The 20800-nt window shown below is 44.3% G+C and overlaps 1 protein-coding gene across 4 annotated transcripts in view; it reads left to right on the plus strand.

Annotated features, from left to right (window-relative positions):
• The window catches only part of PITPNC1 (phosphatidylinositol transfer protein, cytoplasmic 1), a 262521-nt gene that overhangs the window by 235470 nt on the left and 6251 nt on the right, over positions 1-20800 (plus strand). For 3 of the 4 annotated variants that reach the window (XM_006776677.2, XM_006776676.2, XM_015572429.1), the window contains 2 exons: positions 5154-5309; positions 9391-9454. In XM_006776677.2, the coding sequence (XP_006776740.1) occupies positions 5154-5309; positions 9391-9454 (220 nt within the window). Of the gene's footprint in view, positions 1-5153; positions 5310-9390; positions 9455-18701; positions 18821-20800 lie in introns of all 4 variants that reach the window. The other variant, XM_006776678.2, reaches the window with a different exon arrangement.

The raw sequence follows: 20800 nt of genomic DNA on the forward strand, positions 1-20800 counted from the left end.
AGGAAAGCTCTTAAGAAACCCCCAAGATGCTCAAACTCTGTCTGGCTTCAAGACTGGCCCATCGGGCTGTTGGGAGACAGCTGCCCAGTGTGTTCCCACCAGGCACGCTCCTGGCTTGGCTCCTGCGAGTACCACCATGTGGTTGCGGAGCCCCAGGGAAATTGGGGGCATCACGCCCTAAGGCAGCAGCCTGCAGTGGGGCAATGTGCTTTGTCATCTTGGAACCTGCCACTGAAACGGGGGACAGAGAGAAAGGAATTGGTCCTGAGACTGGAGACTATCCCTTGTCCTTGGCCTGGAGCCTAGTCGTAGTGTCCAGCAAGCAAAAGCCCTTCTCTGGGGGTTTCTGCCACCACCGTTCTATGGACACTGGCAGGTGACAGCTTCCAGAAAGTGGGAGCGCCCACCAGCCTTTCGCTGGCGCAAGGACACCTGCATGATGGTGGCAGGCAGGCCTGTTTCTGCTGCGCTTACTAGCATTTCCCTGTCCACTGGACCCCAGGATAGCAGTAGAGTAATAACCATCCTGCAGTCTTCGACAGCCCTGCTGCCTTCTTTCGAGGAACTTAATAAGATCTGAGGAAATTGCATTACAGTCTCTCTCGAGGATGTTTCTTATCTCTCTGGGGTGTCTGCTGCCTATCACACACCATCCTTCGGGTGCTGGATGGGGACGTTGCCTACATTATCCAGTTGAAGCCTCACAACAATCCCACAAGGGAGCCGACACTGACACCACCCTGCAGATGACGAGACTGCCTCTCCTCTGACAGACGGTGCCCGAACTTCAGAGGGGACCATCCTCTCGACAGGGTGAAGAGTGGGAGCCCAGGCCTGGAGGCAGGCAGCCCTGAGAGAACATTGTCTCTTGGAGCAATGGCTTGACCTTGGCGGTGCCTTCAGTTCACGTGGGGAGCTAGATGCCCAGACCCACCAAGACCAGTTACATCGGAAGCAGGGGGTGAGGTTAGCCTTGTGCAAGGCCAACCTCCCCCCAGGGTTTCTCTCACAGCTCTGAGGCCAGAGCCCGAAATCAAGACGAGGCTCTAGAGAAGAATCCTTTCTTACCTCTTCCAGCTTCTGGTGGCTCCTGGGTTTGTGGCTATATGCCTCCCATCTCTGCCTCCGACAGCATGTGCCTCTTCTCCTTGTCGTCTCCATTTCTGTTTCTTAGAAGGACACCTTAGAAGGATGTAGAACCCACCCTCTTAATCTAGGATGTCTCATTTGGAGATCTTTAGCTTCATTACATCTGCAAGGACCTTTTTTCCCCAAATAAGATCACATCCGTAGTTACTGGTGGTGAGGACTAGGACATGTCTTTGTGAGGAAGTGGGGGGGGGGGGGTGGTACCTGCAACCCACTACGGAGAGCTTGCACTGTATTTTCTGGTTGCACTGGATTGAGATCCAGGAGGTCCCAGATGTGTAATCTCTCTATCACACTAAAGTCAAACTTTATGTCCTTTTAAAATAGGCCAAACCCTGAAACCAAAGTGTGGGAAGGTCCAGGATATTTGTAGCATCAGAGGTAATGGTGGAGGTTTATAAACCTTGTTTTAAAATAAGGAAACCTGGATGCCCGGCTGGTGTGGCTCAGTTGGTTGGAGCATTGTCCATATACAGAAAGGGTTGTGGGTTTGATTCCCAGTTGGGACACACAGGAGGCAATAGATTTCTCTTTCTCTCTCCCTTCTTCTCTGAAATCAATTAAAAAAAATTTAAAAAGAAGCATCAATAATGAGAGAGAATCATTGGTCAACTGCCTTCTACACACCCCACACTGGGGATCAAGCCCGCAACCCGGGCATGTGCCCTGACCGGGAATGGAACCATAAACTCCTGGTTCATAGGTTGACGTTCAACCATTAAGCCACGCTGGCCAGGCATCATTGATGTTTCTCTCCCCCTTTCTCCCACTCTCTCTCTCTTTTCCTCTCTCTCCCTCTCTATCTCTCTCAAAGAAAAAAAAAGGTGAAATAACAGAGTTTGAATCAGGACCCAAGATTGTAGTAGCTATAGAAACACTGATCAGAAATTTTAAAAATACAAAATGTTTAAAGGTTGCAAAGAAAGGTCAATTGGTGTGTAAATGGGCAATTTACATATTTATGTTCACAAACTGAAGTGAGAAAATGAGAGTTGAAAATGATTTCAAGAGGAATGGGTATTGGGGTGAGGGAGTGAGAGTTGGAGGCAATGGGCTCTGAATGGGAAAAGGGAGAAAAGTTGGAGATCAGAATATTTCAGGTTATACATGTTTTTCTCATCTTCATTCAAAGGCATTCAATTGGATGTTCATTTCTGATCTTGAGTTTTCATTAAAAGAGCCCTCTGGTGTCCTCTCCCTTACCTCCCTCCAGCTCTTCGGACGTGAACTCCTCATTGTAGCCACGTCTGAGATTTCCTAGATTAAACCAGTGGCTGTAGATATGATTTCAGACTTGCAAAAAATCAGCCCACTGTTGCCATAAAAAGCCCAACTATGCATTGCTTCTTTGGCATCTGGCTGTAATAAAAACACCCTTTCCCTGTGTAGTACTAAAAGTAAATGTAGTGGAAAGAACAGTGGGCTAGAACTAGGGGAGGCTGGGATTCTAGTCCCCAACCTGTTACCCAGCACAAAATATTTCATGTCTCTCAGGCCTTGGCATCCTTATCCATAAAATCGGGGACATGCAACCAAATTATCACATCCACCTTAAAAAGCCTATTCTAAAAATACTGTGCACTTCTTATTTCCATCTAGCCCTTTCCTAAAACCCTATTTGGCAATATCCGAATAAAATTTTGTAATTTTGTGGCGCGATCAGGAACCTCACCTGGATTTCAGCATCTACCTAATTCTCTGTGCAGGCAGAACCTTTCCTGTCTTACTCAGAACTGAAATTTGAATCGTGGGGCCCCTCGGTTCTTTGCTGCTTTGGAAATTCAATCCACCAGTGTTCCTGTGTGATCTGTGGAGTCTCGCTTTATTCTTAAGTCTGAAACATACGTTAGCATGACCTGAACGACACAGTGTCTCTTCTGACACATTGCATTGGTCAAAGCAAGTCAAAGGCCAGTCTAGGTTCCAGGGGAGGGCAGAAGGCCTCTCTCATTGGTGACAGGAACAGCATGCCTGTACGGTGAGGGAAGGAATTGATGGCCACCATGTTTGGAGATTGTCTACCATAGTCTCCCTGTTGATACATCTCTTGCTCTATTATTCTCTTTTTATTCTTAATGGCTTTATGTGGCATAGGGACATAGGCAGGCAGGAATTCGTTCCTGGCCTTGAACATCAAATATTTTACCGCAAACTGCAGGGGCTTTAGAAGGCATTGCTGTCTCTGCCCTGGACTGTAGGGTTGGATACTTTACTCAAAGTCTTCAATGACTGTCTTGAGGGGTGCAATCATGGTTTACATGAATGGAGTACTTGCTAAGGGCCAGACCCTATGCTTATGCCTTTTTCATAGGTCTGTCATTCTGGGTCTGTGCATATCATTTCAGTGCCAGTTTCTGGCTTGGTTCGGGTAATAAAAATATAGCTTGGCAACGCTGGTACCAAAGATTCAAACATGCTACCCACTCTCAAGATCCCCACGCCCTCTCTTCACAGAACCACTTACTCCTCTGGGATGCTTGTATGTGTTCTCTTTCCTCCCCCACTTCTGGAACCTCTTTTGTCAATTTTCTATTCCATTAATTATATATTTGCCCCACTCTGGTCCCTTCCTGCCCCCAGGCCCACCACTTTCCTGCAACCGATGCAAATTAGGAGGGACCCTGGCAGGAGGTCAGGGAATAGAGGTGTCCAAGTAGAGCTGAGTCTGTTCTCTGCATGAAGGGAAGTTTTCCGCGACCACACACAGGCCACACACACAGCCGATGCCGTTAACACCCTCAGGACAAGAAATCAGGTCAGGGGGGAGCATGTGTGATACCTGCTTCTATACTATGCCCACAGTGTACATTTAGTAAACAGGGGCTTAGGATGATGACTATTATAATATTAATTTATGCAGCGATGTCAGCAAACCCAGAGCCAGAGCACACACTGAAAAATCCTACTGAGGTAACTTATAACACTTTTTTTTTTAAATATATTTTATTGATTTACACACTGAAAAATCCTACTGAGGTAGCTTATAACACTTTTTATTGCATTTATGTATCTCTCACAGTTTTATTGATATACTAGAGGCCTGGTGCATGAAATTTGTGCATAGGTGGGGTCCCTAGGCCTGGCCAATCAGGTTCCCTGTCTCCCCCCTCCTCCTTCCCTCACCACCTGCATCTGCCACCACCCACCCCCAGTTCCCCAGCCCAACCCGGGGTTCGGTCCCAATCAGGCGATCAGGGCCTGCCAGCTGGGGGAAGGGACCAGAAGGTTGGCCAGTAGGCCCCATCGGCAATCAGGGCTGCAGGAGGCGGGCAGCTCCTGCATTGAGCATCTGCCCGTGGTCAACTTATAACACTTTTTATTGCATTTATATATCTCTCACAGTTTTATTGATATACTAGAGGCCTGGTGCATGAAATTTGTGCATAGGTGGGGTCCCTAGGCATGGCCAATCAGGTTCCCTGTCTCCCCCCTCCTCCTTCCCTCACCACCTGCATCTGCCACCACCACCCCCAGTTCCCCAGCCCAACCCGGGGTTCGGTCCCAATCAGGCGATCAGGGCCTGCCAGCTGGGGGAAGGGACCAGAAGGTTGGCCAGTAGGCCCCATCGGCAATCAGGGCTGCAGGAGGCGGGCAGCTCCTGCATTGAGCATCTGCCCGTGGTGATCAGTGCGTGTCATAGCAACCGGTCCTTCCGTCATAATGGTCACTTAGGCTTTTATATATATAGATAATTTACACACCAGAGAGTTCACCCATTCAAAGTGTTCAGTTCAATGGTTTTTAGCACACTCACAGAGTTTTGAGCCATCCCCTTAAATCTAATTTTAGAACATTCTTATCACCCCCAAAAGAAACTTTGTCTCCATAACAGCCATTCCCTGTACTATACCCATCCCCTAGCCACTAATCTACTTTCTTTCTCCATAATTTGCCTATTTTGGATATTTCATATAAATGGAATTTTACAGTGTGGCCTTTGGTGAAAAGCTTCCTTCACTTAGCTTCACTCCTAAGTTACCATTTCTTTGGTATATTTTTTCCAGGATCCTAAACACTTCAAGTCAGAGAAGACAGGACGGGGTCAGTTACGGGAAGGCTGGAGAGATAGTCATCAGCCCATCATGTGTTCCTACAAGCTGGTGACTGTGAAGTTTGAGGTCTGGGGGCTCCAGACCAGAGTGGAACAGTTTGTACACAAGGTAAGTGAACGAAGAGCAGATCCTGAGCCTTGGAACACGTACCTGTCTTTACGGTAAGCTGGAGTGAGTGATGTATGACAGATGCACAGGCGCTGAGCCAACACCAGGTAACTGCATCGAGGCAACCCTGTTTTCCTGAACAGGCATTTTACATTCAGGTTTCATTTTCTTCCACTGATAGGTATTTTACACCATCTCCTATCCTGTACCTCCACGTCTGTTGTGTGAGTGTATTCAGGAAGGTGGATGTTCAAAACACGTACCCTGCATGGAAGCAACCCAAGTGCCCATCAATAGACAAGTGGATAAAAAAGCTATGGTACCTACATAAACAGTGGAATATTACTCAGCCATCAAAAAGAATGAACTCTTACATTTGCGACAGCATGGATGGAGCTAGAGGGTATGGCGCTAAATGAAATAAGCCAGACAGAGAAAGACAAATACCATATGGTTTCATTCATATGTGGAATCCAAAGAACAAAATAAATGAACAAAATAGGAACAGACTTAGAGACACAGAGATCAGGAGGGTGGGTAGGGCTGGGTGAAAGGGATTAAGAAGTACAAGTTGGTAGTTAACAAAATAGTCATGGGGATATAAGGTACAGCATGGGGGGTGTAGGCAACAGTAGTGTAATAACTATGTATGGTGCCAAGTGGGTACTGAAAATATCAGGGGGATCACTTTGTAAAGCTTATGATTGTGTAACCACTATGCTGTACACCTGAAACTAGTACAAAAAAATGCTGAATGCAAACTGTAATTGAAAAATTTTTTTTAAAAAAGTTAAAAACACCACATACTTCTCCCTTTGGCATTGGGCTAATCTAGTTCCAAGCACAGGTACTTATACTTGGTACTTGGGTTGCAGGCAGAGGCACAGGGCTTATCTGCATGTGCACTCCCCAAGGATAATTCTAACTCTAAAGGTCCTGCAAATGTAGACCCCTGAGGCACCATCTGAATGCAGAAGGCACCCCAAGAGACAGAACAAGAAATCCCGGGAGTCCCATTAGATGGTGCACTGCAGAATTTCTGCTCATATAATTCTGTCAACAAAGAATTGTGAACAATCTCAAAATACAGATTTCACTTCTTTTTTTTTTTTTTTTTTTTTTTTTTTATATTTTATTGAGTTTTCACAGAGAGGAAAGGAGAGAGATAGTTAGAAACATCGATGAGAGAGAAACATCGACCTAATGATTTATTTTTTAGGGATTTCTAACATGACCCCTATCCTCATGGGGGGAGGGGGGAGGAGAAGGAAATGTAGTGTTGAACACTGCCCTTTGTAACTCTTTCCATCTCCCTAAAAATAAATACTACCCACATTGTCTCTGCATTCCAGCTAGGCTGGGTATGTGTTTGTTTTTCCGCTTAAAAACTGATAAAAAAAAAAAAAAAAAGGCTTTCTGAAATTCTTTTGGAGGTGTTGGAATTTAAACTTAATGTGCTGAGCTTTCTGTTACTTAGATGGATTTGTCTACGGGGGACAATTGACAGTAAAATAGGGGACCTAATTGACCATAAAAAATTGTAAATCTTAAAATTAGGTCCAAGGAATAGACTGACCTTGGGCTCATGATTATCACAGACTCTGAACAAATTTGAGGCAGAGAAGGGTGCCGATCTGCTGAGCCTCAGAACCCATTCTGCCCAACCAGAGGAGGGAGCCGAGCAAGACACCTAGAAATCAAGTTCTGGGGCCTCCTGTCATCCTGCTGTGTCCCAGTTATTAAGCAGGAAGACAGTCAGGGCTCCCAGGGTGGATATCTCCCAGCCTCCGCTCTGTGTCTATCTCAGGCTGTGACTTCCTACAATGTCCCCTCACCCCCTTTTCTTTTTAAATATATTTTATTGATTTTTTACAGAGGGGAAGGGAGAGGGATAGAGAGTCAGAAACATCGATGAGAGAGAAACATCGATCAGCTGCCTCCTGCACACCCCCTACCGGGGATGTGCCCGCAACCAAGGTACATGCCCTTGACCGGAATCGAACCTGGGACCCTTCAGTCCGCAGGCCGACGCTCTATCCACTGAGCCAAACAGGTCAGGGCGTTACCCCCTTTTCTTTACAACAGCGCTCATTGTGTTTCTTTTCTCACAGTTGACTTGGGCTAGTTTTGAGAATCTGCTTCTTTAAAACACCTGTAAGAATCACACTCTGGCGTAGGCATTCCCATTGCCCACGTCCAAATGGAATGCAGTGCGACCAATGCCCAGCACACACCTGCTCTGGCACATGAGTTGCTAATGAGTGTCTGAGGCCAGCATTTGCATGGGCGCCTTTCTCTGAACACCTTTGTTTTTTTTAAGAATCTTTTCACAGTTAAGGGGAAGAAATGTTTGAAAGCGAGCTATTAGCACATTATTGAGTTCCTGTTTCCAAGCAGACAGCTGTGTTGTGCTTAACGTAATAGGGTCTATTTACTGATGCCTCGATGCTGTTCTTTTGATTTCCATGAATTTGACACACTCGGCACTCAAGTATGTTCAGCTTCACGAAAATTTCTTATTTTCATTACGTTTCCTCCTTAAGCCTCACTAGCTACCCAGAGGCCTGGAATAATAAACACTTTCTGATAAATGCTTCCCTTGTTTCTGCAAATTCACTGAAATTAAAATCCTTCACTTATTGAAAAATGCTCAAACCTTCCATGAGAGGTTTTTAGACCAGCCGTGGGCAAACTACGGCCCGCGAGCTGGATCCAGCCCGTTTGAAATGAATAAAACTAAAAAAAAAAAAAGACCGTACCTTTTATGTAATGATGTTTACTTTGAATTTATATTAGTTCACACAAACACTCCATCCATGCTTTTGTTCCGGCCCTCCGGTCCAGTTTAAGATCCCGTTGTGGCCCTCGAGTCAGAAAGTTTGCCCACCCCTGGTTTAGACAATTGCTGGATTTGTTCGGCAGTCAGAAAGGAATGTCAGAAGGAGAGCATGAGTGTCCAAGAAACTTTTTAAAAAGGAGTATTTGTGGAGGACAAAAAAATAATACCATGAATTAAAAGCACATAAATAGGGCTACTCACACACAAACTGTGTCTATATTATTTTTCTTTGTCTCCTGTTGCCATTATGTGTCACCATCAGAAACAGTTTCGTTCTGATGGTGACACATAATGGCCACAAGACAAGCTTATCATTGCCGTTCTGTTCTACTTCGGGTGTCTTATTCCATTTATTTCGCTAATAGTTTATTACTCTTGCTCCCCCCGCCCCTCCTATTACGTGAAAGTCAAGCCCAGAAAGAAATTTATGCATCTTGTATCCCACACCTTCAATTGCTTATTTGTTTGTTTTATTTTATTTTATTTTTTTTTTAATCTTCACCCAAGGATATTTTTCCACTGATTTTTAGGGAGAGTGGAAGAGAGAGGGAAAGACTGAGAAATACACATCTATTGGTTGCCTCCTGCATGAGCCCTGACCAGGGCCCAGACTGGGGAGGAGCCTGCAATCAAGGTATGTGCCCTTGACTGAAATTGAACCAGGGACCCTTTGGTCCGCAGGCCAATGCTCTATCCACTGAGCCAAACCAGGTAGGGCGCTTCAATTATTTTAATATTTAAGATATTTCATCAGAGAAGAGTGTTAAGTGCTCTTTATTAAGAGCACTCTTTATTAAGAGACCTGCTTCCCAGAAAAACTCTTGATTTCTAACATGTATGACCTCTTGGCGCCAGTGAGACACACCCTCTACACATGAAAAGTAGAGCCTGTTTTCGGTAAAGGTAAACGAAGAGAGAAATCTCAAGGTGATTCGCCTGGAGATGCATTCCAGTCATTTCCACGTGACTGCCAAGTCATTCTCATTGGTTTGTACACACCTCCAGCCCGACTTCCAAATAAGACGGACATTAATTTACATACACCAAGGACATGCCCACCGTGGAAAGGGCTGAGAGTGAGCAAGTACAATACCTGTGCATGTCCTGTCCTTGTCCTCCCATAGGGACAGAGGGATGGAGACATTTATAATGCCAGGATTCCTAAAACTGGGAATGATCTCTTTTCCAGGTAGTTGTAATCAAACATGGTATTATTTCAACCTCCTTCTTTTACTTTTTTAGGTGGTCCGAGATATCCTGCTGATTGGACATCGACAGGCTTTCGCATGGGTTGATGAGTGGTATGGTAAGTCAACTTCCCCGAAATAACTTGTAGGTCAGTTTCATTACACATTGATTTGGGATTTCAGTCCATCTGGCTTTAAACGCTACCTAGAAAGACATCAACAAAGGCAGGGCTACTGCTTCCTGTATTGGAAACAGCACTGTTCACGAACATAATGAGGAAAAATGTAATGATAGAAGCCTGATCTAAAATAACTACAGTACTTAGGTGTTGAGGAAGTGGGACCTCAGTCAGTATGTTTGATGCTTGCTGACTTGACTTGCATATAGGACTCCATAATTCCCTGTGGGATGGGTTTCAGTCTCATCCTAATTTATACCAAACTTCAAGATCAAAGCTGTCTCAAGTATCATACCAGGTGAATGTCGTCCTTTGATTCACAGATCACTTGAAATGCTCCCTCACACAAAACAAGGATTCGGCAAGAGTTCAAGGGCAGAGGCCTAGATGCCCCCTTAATCCTAAGGCTATTGTTTTGGCCTTTTTCCTTTTTTCTTTCTTTTTTTGTTTTAACATGATTTGGGAAGAGTTTAGCAAGTTGTGCTCATTTCCAGTAAATGATGGATGGGGCACCCTCCCCAGATCCTCTGCACCGTCATTTTACCCACGAGAATCCTCTCCAGTCCCAGGAACAGTCATCAGACACTAGTGTCCTTGACTTTAAATAGAAACAAACACGCCCAGTTGGTGGCTTGGGTTAGATCTGATTATCTAATGAGGCGCCCTTCTCCTTGGCCTTATCCTAAGTCACCGGATCTGTTCTGAGTGTAAGCGCGGTTGCATTCTGGTGCTTTTCTGTCACTGTTCCACCAGTTCCCTCTTCAGAACAGAAGGTATCAAACTTCATGTGAAAGGAGAGGGTGGACTGAATGGAGAAAGACAGGGATCGCCAGTAATGTGGTTTGCTGTTTTTGAGCCACATTTTTTTTAGAAACATGGTTTTGTAGGCCAAGGAAGGGCTTTTTATTTTTTGCAATTGTTCCCAGTTCTGCATCTTCTGAAGAACAAATGCATCTTCCTAGAAGAGATTCTTTTGGAAGATCACCACTTAACACAACCCCCAGCATGCCGCCACCTGTGGCCCGTGGGCTGGCTCAGCTCATGGTCGTGTGTCTTCTTGAGACCTGTCTGTGGTTGTCTTTTGTGAGGCAGGGGGTACGTCTCCTGTGGTTACTTCCCCTGATCTTTAAACCAATCTTTCCGGTTGTATTTTTCTGGGGAGCTTTTCTCAGATTCTTAGAGGGAGCATAGACCCCAAAAAAGGTGAAGAACTGGTAAATCCCAACTTGGATTCCTCCAGGCTTATGGTTTCCTTACCGCCTACACAAGGGATATCAAAAGGATGTTCACAGAACAACAGGCCCAAACTGATAAGGAGGTTGGCAAGTGAAGGGGACCCGAAGGACCAAATATCTGCCACTTTGGGCACATCAGTAGACGTCTCTCTAGTGCCAGGGGTGCCAGCATGGACTTTTAAGAAAGCTCGGCATCAAACAGGGCAGCTGGGTCCTGGTTCAGAGGACAAAACACTGCCAGCCTACCAATCAGGGAAGGGCTTGAGTAGAGACGATACGGAAAGAGGAAAACTTGTGGGTGGGCCTCCAGTAAGTGATCTGCTGGAGGGTGGAGGATGAGGATCGACTGGGGTAAGGAAGACTAAAATACTTTTAATCCAAAAACAGAAAAATCTCAGACTTTTACAGGGGCCCAAAGGTAGAATAATACATCGAAGGAACCTGGAGGTCTCCGGTCCTCTAGAGACCTCACAGAGAACACCTATCTGTTTACTTCAGGTGGGCTCGGTGGAGACAGAACTCCAGGGGCCTGTTGACAAAAAGCCTTTTCTGTATCTGAGTGCAGAAAAGCAGCATGTGGGTTCATGGATGTGCCGTTCATCAGGGTGCCGTGTACTCCCTAGAAAAGGTCTCTACCCCCAGTATACACAATCCTAGCCCTAACCAAACAGGCAGCCTTTTCACGCAGCAAGGGGTCTGAGAACCACCCCATCCATTTCGTGTAAGTGACTGCTGGCATCGTCCCGCGTCTGAGCTGCTTGCCAGCAAAACAGTGGCTCCTTCATTGCACAGACGCAGACCCTCAAGTCCAATGGGTGGAAATGGCCCTGCCCACAGAGTGTCTTTTGAGCCTCTTATTCACAGTAATGCTGGGGACTGTGGGCCTTTCAGGCAAATGGGCGTGTCCCTGGCACCGAAGCCAAACGTCTACCAGGAGAGTCCTTCAGTTTGGGGGTACCTGAAGTTGCTTCTTTTTCTTTGGCCTGTACAGAGTCCGGGAGGCTGTCGTTAGTAAACATGGACAAGGTCCAAAGTAAAAACAAACACAAAAAACAACCCTTGCCTGTAGCTCATAGCCTGGTTCTCAAAGTGAAGTCCCTGGACCAATAACATCAGCATCCCCTGGTTACTTGTTGGAAATTCAGGTTCTCAGGCCCTGCCCTACACCTACAGAATCAGGTACACTGGGGTACAGGCCAGCAATCTGTGTTAATAAGCCCTCCAGATGAGTCTGATGCTCGGTAAAGTTTATGAACACCTGGCGTATAGCATGAACTGCAAACCAGATTAGATCGCAAGGAAGAACAGTTTGACTCAGTACAAACAGGTTAAACTAAAGAATGGTAGCCGTCTTCCGGACCAACTGCCAAATTCTGGTGCCTTGTGAGAATTAGAAAAGGGCACCCCCTTTAGGCAGATTCAGCAGGTGCTATCGTCTTGGGGCTACATTTTAGCCCTATTCCCCCCCTGGGCTGAGTGTTCCTATTGCGCACAAACTGTACACCCTTATGCAATGGCAGCCCTGTATGTCTTTCTCCCTAGACTCACCATCTCCAGCGCTTAATGAAGAGTTTAAAAAAAAGGACATTGTAGCTGATGGTGATCTTTTCTTGCTCAAGGATTTTAATTTTGTATCTTTTCCAAGTCTCAGCATTTTGCTGTCGCGTAACTAATTTCCTAAACAGATGTTATTCTGCTCATGTTCATAGTAAAGTGTAACCGTTTCCACTATTGAAGGAGTTGAGTTTGTCTTTCAAAGGCTTGATTGGTCTTTATCCATGAGCCTTGAGTGTCTCCTGTGTGACTAGAACCCTAATCAGAGAAGTGGCAACAAGGCATTTCAGAAAATGGGGTGGATAAAAATAGGCAGCCCAGCTTCATAAGAGCATGGTTTTGCTTCACAGACTGACTATATTTTGAAAAGGAACACAGGATTGCCAGGGGAAGGCTGTTATTGAGTGGAACCTCATGAACATCTTATAAATCCTCACCATTCCAAAAAATATGGGGGCGGAGGGGTAGTTCTGACTGGTACAGATGAAACCACCTCATGACAGCGACAGGAATCATCCCGGAGTCCCTAGAGCAGGCCTGACACTGAGTGCAGCAAGCTCAAAGTGGAGAAAGGCATGCTTAGAGATTAGCACGAGCTGGTTGAGTTCACCAGGCCAGCATTTTCCAATGGCCTCACATGACCTTGAGTGCCCTGGCTCTTCCTAGTAGGCAGTATTTATATTCATTTCTCTGGGGAGAGAACTCATAACTTTCCATCAGCTTTTTAGAGGGATCTGTGACCCCGCCCCCTACTTCCTCAAATTAAGAACTATAGGGAAAAAATGACAGCTGTAGATTACAACCCGGGATCTTAGTGGTCTGAATTAGAACATGGAAAGGGTATGCACCAAGCTGTAAGGATTGGCTACTTTCACTGCACAAAAGATATAGCCACCCTAACCTATTTATAATAAGCATTGTTCATCTTATAATCATTTTTAAAGGTTTAAATAAGGCACTTCCCAAAGGATAGCCTCCATTGTGGTGGAGCCAAAGGGATATCACATCTAACTCAGGATTGCTGGAGCCTCCCCCAAGCCCAGCCCCACACCCAACCCAGCCACTTGTTCAAGGGTTCCATTTTGACTTCGAGCAAGAAAAAATAAATTCTTTTTAGGCTGAGGAGCCTGGAAGTGGAGAGAAAGTGTTTATAGAAGGAAATATAACATAATGCGCCATTGGACAGGTTATTGAATTAGAGTTGGTAGAGCCTTTTTAAAAATTTTTCGTTGCTCAGGTTTAGCTCAGTGGATAGAGTGTCAGCCTGAGAACTGAAGGGTCCCAGGTTCGAATCCGGTCAAGGGCATATGCCTGGGTTGTGGGCTCGGTGCAGCCCATCAATGATTCCCTCTCATCATTGATGTTTCTATCTCTCTCTCTCTCTCTTCCCCTTCCTCTCTGAAATCAATAAAAATATATTTAAAATTTTTTTTTTAGTTGCTGCAACTGTGCAGTGCAAGGTAGGAAAATTCAGGCTGGCGGACATTTTGTTCCTTGGTATTTGTAGTTTCTCTGTATGTTCAATTGACTTCTATCCTAAAGGCTTTCCAGATATATGATCTTGCCTCTACTTCCTGTAAAATCAGTCTACCTTCTTTTGTTTTTGTTTGTTTGTTTTCAGAGAGGAAGGGAGAGGGAGAGAGGGAGAGAAACATCAATGATGAGAGAAAATCATTAATCACCAGCTTCCTGCACTCCCCCTACTGGGGATCGAGCCAGCAACCCGTGCATGTGCCCTTGATCTTCAGTCCACAGGCCGGTGCTCTGTCCACTGAGCCGAACCAGCTAGGGCCAGCCTGCCTTCTCTAAAACTAAAAAGACTGAAAGAAAATTTCCACCATAAACACAGTTGAAAGACTAGGAAAAGGTAACTCGCAATATATGTAGCTAACAGAGGATTAATTAATATAAAAAAGTGGTCCTATAAGTCAAAAATCCAACAACTCAGTAGAAAAAAGGTAAAGTAGGAACAATGGGCAGGATAAAGACACATTTGTAATACCTTAATCAATAAAAAAAAAAAAAAGGTAAATAGTAGAAAAAGAAAGGCAAAGGCCAATAACCTCACTATTGATAAAAAAAAATAATAATAATGAAAACAACAGGAAGATACGACATTTGCCCATCTGATAGCAGAAATTTAAGAGAGTGACAATATTTAGTTTGGGATAGGTGGGAGAACAAATTAACAGTTTTTAATGAAAATGGTAAGTACAAATAGCCTGTGACCCAGCAATTCAACTTCTAGAAATTTATTCTTAAGGAATACTACACGTGTGTTCATGAATATAGGTACAAAGCTATTCAGTGTCATGTTGTTTATAAAAGCTAAAAATTAGACTCGGTCCATTAACAGGAATATGGTCAAGTAAATTATGATATACCCATACTATGAATATTGTGTGTAACAGTTAAAAAGAATAAGGTAGTTCTTATGTACTGGTATGGAAATATGTACATTTCCCATTATTGGAAAAAGCAAGCCAGAGCAATATGTATAGTATAGTTTAGGATGGTATCATTCCATACGTGTGAAAATAAATGAGAGTGTGCAGGGGTGTGTAGTAACATACATGTAAATTTATTTATTTTTTTCAACCTGGCAATCTGTGCCTCAAACTCTTAGCAGTGGGTATTTCCAGAAGGAATAGTCTTTGTGGGGGAGGTTAAAAGGAGTTAAACTCTTTTCTCTACATAATCCAATACTACCGGAATTATTTCCATGAAACATAATTCATGCATTACTTGAGTGATTCATTAAATAATCATTAGAACCTGTTTTTGTTTTAAGTAGGAAACGGGTGAAGTGGGCCTAGATTCATAAAGTTGAGGTAGATTTTGCTCTTTAATGAGAGCCTTCAGTTCATGGTTTAGGAAATCAAAGAAGATTCACCAATTAACAAATCCCCTGGGCCCTGTACTTCTCTCTGGAAGCTGGGCTGATGGTAGAGGAGGAGGTTTCACCCGGGCTACCTGCTCTGCCCTCCCCTGAAGGAGGGTGAGGAAGAGAAGGAAAGAAATGGCCTCGCAAAAGGACAGAGAAAGGAAATCTTGCTCCACCGAAATGCAATAAGGGGCATTTACACCCCACAACCACTTCCCAAGTGCAGCTTCTGTCCATCAACCTCTGACAGCCAAGGGTCAAAGATATCGGATGGACCTTTCTTAGAAGAAATACTGTGCTACTTCCAATATTCTTCTAAATTGGACTATTATTTAAGAAACCTTATTTAAGAGAAGTAAATTATGACCTTTTAAAGTTATAAATTAAGGGGTGATTATTTTTCAGTTTACTTGCAAAATAATGGACATAGGCTTCTTTTAATTAAGAGTTGCCCTGACACACATAAGCATTTGCTTGCAGCTGGAAACAAAGAGATCCAAACCTAAATGGTTAGACGTCACTGATGATTAAAAATCGATCAGTAATGAAGATGAAGCAGCTCTGGAAGGATAATCTACCCTTGGGCACCTATAATTGAATTTACTAGAAAATTGATTCACATATAGATTGCAAGGTAATATACTTTGCAGAAGCAAGACATAATACATTTTACCAGATCATCTGAATAGGAACGTACAGTTTTCACTTGAGTAAGCTTTCCATAAATTACTAAGAATACGGAAAATGTTTACTCCATTTCCATAAGCATGTATAGTATGTGGGAGTAGTTCAGGATTCAGGCAAACGTATTTCACTTTCCACATCAGCAGGGACCAAATTATCATCATCCTTTGGAGAATCACTTCATTAGAAATGTTCACACTCTTTTTTTAAAAAAAAAAATATTTTTAAATTGATTTTTAGAGAGAGAGGGAGAGGGAGAGGGAGAGAAAGAAACATCCATGTGACAGTGAAACATCGATTGGCTGCCCCTTGCACACCCCTGCCTGGGGATGGAGCCCACAACCTGGGCATGTGACCTGACCGAGAATCAAACTGGCAACCTGTGCACAGTACGACGCTCAGCTAACAGCCACACCGTCCGGGGCGAGAAACGTTCACCCTTATGTGGTCTGGTTGGGAGGTGTGTTGTTGTTGCTTTTCTTTTAGACAAAACTTCCTGAAATTTTGTTTCTTAACTCATAATCTTAAATAAGGGGAGAGGGATGTCCTGTTTCTAGAATGGGCACCATTCTAGAAAAGTGTGTCTCCTTACCAATTCCAGATTGATGGTAACCCTCTTCTAATGACCACAAATAATAGATCGTTAAATGGTGTTCTTTCTTTCATTCTCACACAAATACTGCATATTTGAGGTAGAAAATGTGGAGAATATAAATAAGCAAAAAGAAGAAGATGATCATTAGCTGTCATTCTAACACCTTGAAACAATCACGGCTTACGTTTTGAAATGTATACTTTGTCTTTTTAAAATGTATATAATGCTTGTCTGGCAAAAAAAGATTTCACAGAATATGGCTAAGTTTTTACCTCCTGTTTCTTGTTTAACAATATACCCAGGACATTTCTCTGTGCTGTTAACTATCCTTCTACATTACTTGTGTTTGCATAGTATTGTCGGCCCCCTGGGTTGCTTTCAATTTTTTACTATTATGAACAAGGCAGTAATGAGAGTATCTTTGTTATTAAATTCTGCATCACATCCATTAAATTGATATATCTTTGAAAGCACAGTCACACAGTTTAAGCCCCTCTCTTAACATTGAGCTAATTAAAGATAAAGAATGATTTGTGTTGGAACTCACTAGAACAGAGAAGCTAAAAAGCCTTTGTGAAGGGGAGAGAAGAAATAATCTTTAAATTTTAAACTTAGAGCTTAGAATCACCTCAGTATTCATTCCAGGTATATTTGTGTTTAAGAAATTTTGATCACCAGCCATTGAAATGAAAGTGATTGTATTGACAGGATGTGTTATTATTGTTAACTAAGGTGCGTTTGTTCTAATCACAAAGCAGCATCTCTTTATTGCTTCCAGTTACCTCAATTTTCTAAAACAAAAGCATGCTCTTCGCTTGGCCAGACTCTGCTTAGCTTTCTTGATACTTACATTGCTATGGACAGCGTTCTTGACTCAGGGTTTTGGGATGTGGGGGGGACCATCCACTAAACAACATAGCCCAGGTCTGGGTTTAGAGCCGCCCTCTACCCTGACCTCAGACAATACTGAATTAAATCAGAAACTTCTGAAAAGTCTGCCTTTTGGAAATAAAGAGACTCTCACATGACACACATGGATTGATATAAAAAGACGGCAAACCACGCGCTGCAGAAAATACGTAAGGAACCATTCCAGCTGTGAGTACCAGCTCTAAGCCTCCAAGTTAATTAGTGACCAGGGTGGGTGGTCGATTAACGATTGCTCAGCATACCTTTATTGTAAAGAGGCGTGAAGTTAAATCCTGCCGTGAGGGCAACGGAAGAATGCCCATCTGGGACAGTTGTTGATAAATTGTAGGAAAATAGCCAAAGGAGTAAGGTGAGTGTGGGGGGTACAACAACAAAAGTATTTAAAGTGAGACTGGTTGTTATGTTTTTGGACTTTACATACTGAAACTGGACAGGTTCCGTGTTTAAATTTTTTATCACTTGGGTTAGGACAGTGTTTCTCAACCTCAGCACCCCTGACAGTTGGACCAGGTAGTTAATTCTTTGTTGGAGGAAGGGTGGCATCCCAATTGTGACAATCAAGAATGTCACAAAATTTCCCCCCGCTGAGAACCACTATTTTAACAGATCATTATCCTGAATCCTGAAAGCTTTCCGACTCGGGCCAAAAATCATAATGTCATGTGCCGTTGTATTTATAGACGAGTGTGGGTGTAAGTAGTGCCAGCCACCTTCAAGCTGTTAAGCTAGACTTGGAGTTCAGTGTAGACCTGCACTCTGACACCACGCGTTCTGTGCAGAAGCTCACCTGTGTGTGAGCACTGCACCCAATCTCACTTACACCCATGAACATCGTTCCGTGCCTTCTACGTCCTGTCTCCTACAATAGCAATGAAAGTGTCCTTTCTCTTGTCGAATGCACTGATTTACAGAACCTCTTTGGAAAGGTCTGTGGCAGGTAAGTTTTAAGGCAAACACAGCTGAGCACATCCCTGAAGGGATCTTCTAACTCTGCTTTAGGAGATCTCAGGCTATGGCACTGCCCACGCGCTCCTACTCCACCCACTGAGCTCACTGTACAGGAGTCACCCCTAAAAAATGTCCACTCTTCCCTTTCTACGACTACTTTGAGTTCCCTTCCTTGTACTCACTGCCCCTCTGGCTGGTTTAGCTAACTTTATGATTTGCTTTCCATAAAGTTAGTGAATCCCCTGCTTTTTCAACCTCTCTTTGGCTCCTGCTAAGCTACCATCTTTCCCCTAAAGTCTCCCCATTGAAAGTTTGCATTTAATAACGGAAGTTGCCAACATCTTGACCTTCTTTCAGATATGACAATGGACGATGTTCGAGAATACGAGAAAAACATGCATGAACAAACCAACATAAAAGTTTGCAATCAGCATTCCTCCACTGTGGATGACATAGAGAGCCAGGCCCAAACAAGTGTATGTAGAATTTTTAAAACATGTTGCCCCCTCCCTTTACCCAACGTGCAGATCAGCTGATCTGTGAAATACTGCCAGCGCTCAGTTCTCAGGCTCCCACAGAGAGCGGCGTCGCCCAGGGGCTGTTGGGAAAGAACCTCTCACTCGCAGACACTTTGAGTCTTTAAAGCCGCTTGACGTGCAGGGTGTTCCAGTCATAGAGCCAAGAACACGGAGAGTGGAAACATTTTGCGGGCCTAGTGAAGGCCTGGCCTGCACCAGAAGAGAATAGAGGGGGTAAAAGCAGGGGTCGTATGAAAACCAGAACTTTTGAAAACATAGGTAACAGTTACTCATTCACGGGAAGGCTTCTGACCCATCTGGTCTTTTAGGTTTCCTAATATTTGCTCTGAAATGCTTTCTATGGCCTTTTATAGCTGTTTTACCCATTGGGTTCATCTGTGCTAGGTGAATGTCCAGGTGGGTCTGTGGTCCCTTCATGCACCTGGCAGGGCAGTGAAGGTGTGGTGAATGGGGACTCTGCCAGATCTAGCCTGGGGCGTCAGATAAGTCCCGGGGAGCCTCCGGTATTCCCAGGCACGTGGGAAACTGCGAGTTGACTGTAGGGTGTCTGCCAGCATTTTACATACAGTTGTATTCATGCTAATGAGGAGGAGCTACAGATGACAAAGAAAAATGGAACCTCTGAGTCACGGGTATGTGCCTTTGGCCAGGGCTGGGATCTCTGGGTGGCAGCTTGAGCTCACATGCCCCAGAGTAACACATTAATTAGATTTTCAAGAAACTGATGATGCTGCAGTTGTAGGAGATTGAGAGATGGCTTATTGTAAATGGATGCTTTGGAATTGTGAAGACCTTCGGTTGCACTTTGGAAATCTTGAGTTGAGTTTTTAGAGCATGTCTTTGGAATGTGCCCTGCAAGGCCGCTGTTGGATCCACATGACTGCCCTTGAGGTTGAAATGGCCCTAAGGCTTCCTCCTCATTTTGCACGCGGTGATTGGATTAGCGGAAAACCCTTCTCACCAGAGTTGGCCCAGGTGATCCTCTCTGCACAGATCAGTTCCGATAGGACCGCTGTCTTCCTCTGTCCCGGTTCTAAAGTTAGAAATGCTCCTTCAGGAACCTGTCCTTGAATTTTCAGCACTCTCAGTTGCCTTTTCTTTTAGGAATGTTAGACACCAGTCCCCCTCAGCCGCTCTCTGAAAGCCGCTCACTGTCAGGATGGCCAGACAAAGGAAGCCAGAGCACTGGAGAGACGCCACACGTCTCAGAGATTCAAAGCACAAAGCTGGTCTCCTTCTGAGTCCTTACAGCGTTCAGCTTCAGCGCTGTGCTTGGTTTTCTTTCCGTTTTACTGCAGTGACTGGTGTGGGTCAGTTTACCACATTGACGGTGGTGCCTAGAATGGTTCTCCCCAGGCGAAACCCGTGCGTGGGTTCCCTGGCTGCAACTCACAGGCGTTCCCATGACGTCAGCAAGAGATATGCCTACTAGTATCTTCCAAAGTTACGCAGTGTGGTTATTTTGAATGCTGGCGACATTTCCCGTATTCTGTGGCATTCCTTCAAATTGGAGATTATTTTTCCATTGTCTTTCTTCTCCAGCATAATGAAAAACAGTTGAAATTAAGAGGCTGCTGTCCACCACAAATAAAAACTGCATGAGTGCCCAATAAAACTTAAATCATCAACCCGAGTAGAAACAAATTAGATTGAAATTATGCAGAATTAACATCCATGACCAGGACAATAAGGAAATTGTCTCCTTTTCAATTGAGCAGTTTCAGTGCCTTCAAGGAAGGGAACTTCTGAGAGACTCCCGGAAGGGACTGTAAAATCAAAATTCTGTCTCCTCTGGGTGACTTCTGCTCTCTGCTGGATGCATGGAGTAGGACACTGTGCTCAGCTGCTTTTTCACAAAGCCCGATTTCTCCGACATGATATCCATTTATCAGAGAAGAAACAGACCCCGATTCAGTA

Source organism: Myotis davidii, unplaced genomic scaffold, assembly GCF_000327345.1.
Source record: "Myotis davidii unplaced genomic scaffold, ASM32734v1 scaffold69, whole genome shotgun sequence".
Lineage (NCBI taxonomy): Eukaryota > Metazoa > Chordata > Mammalia > Chiroptera > Vespertilionidae > Myotis > Myotis davidii.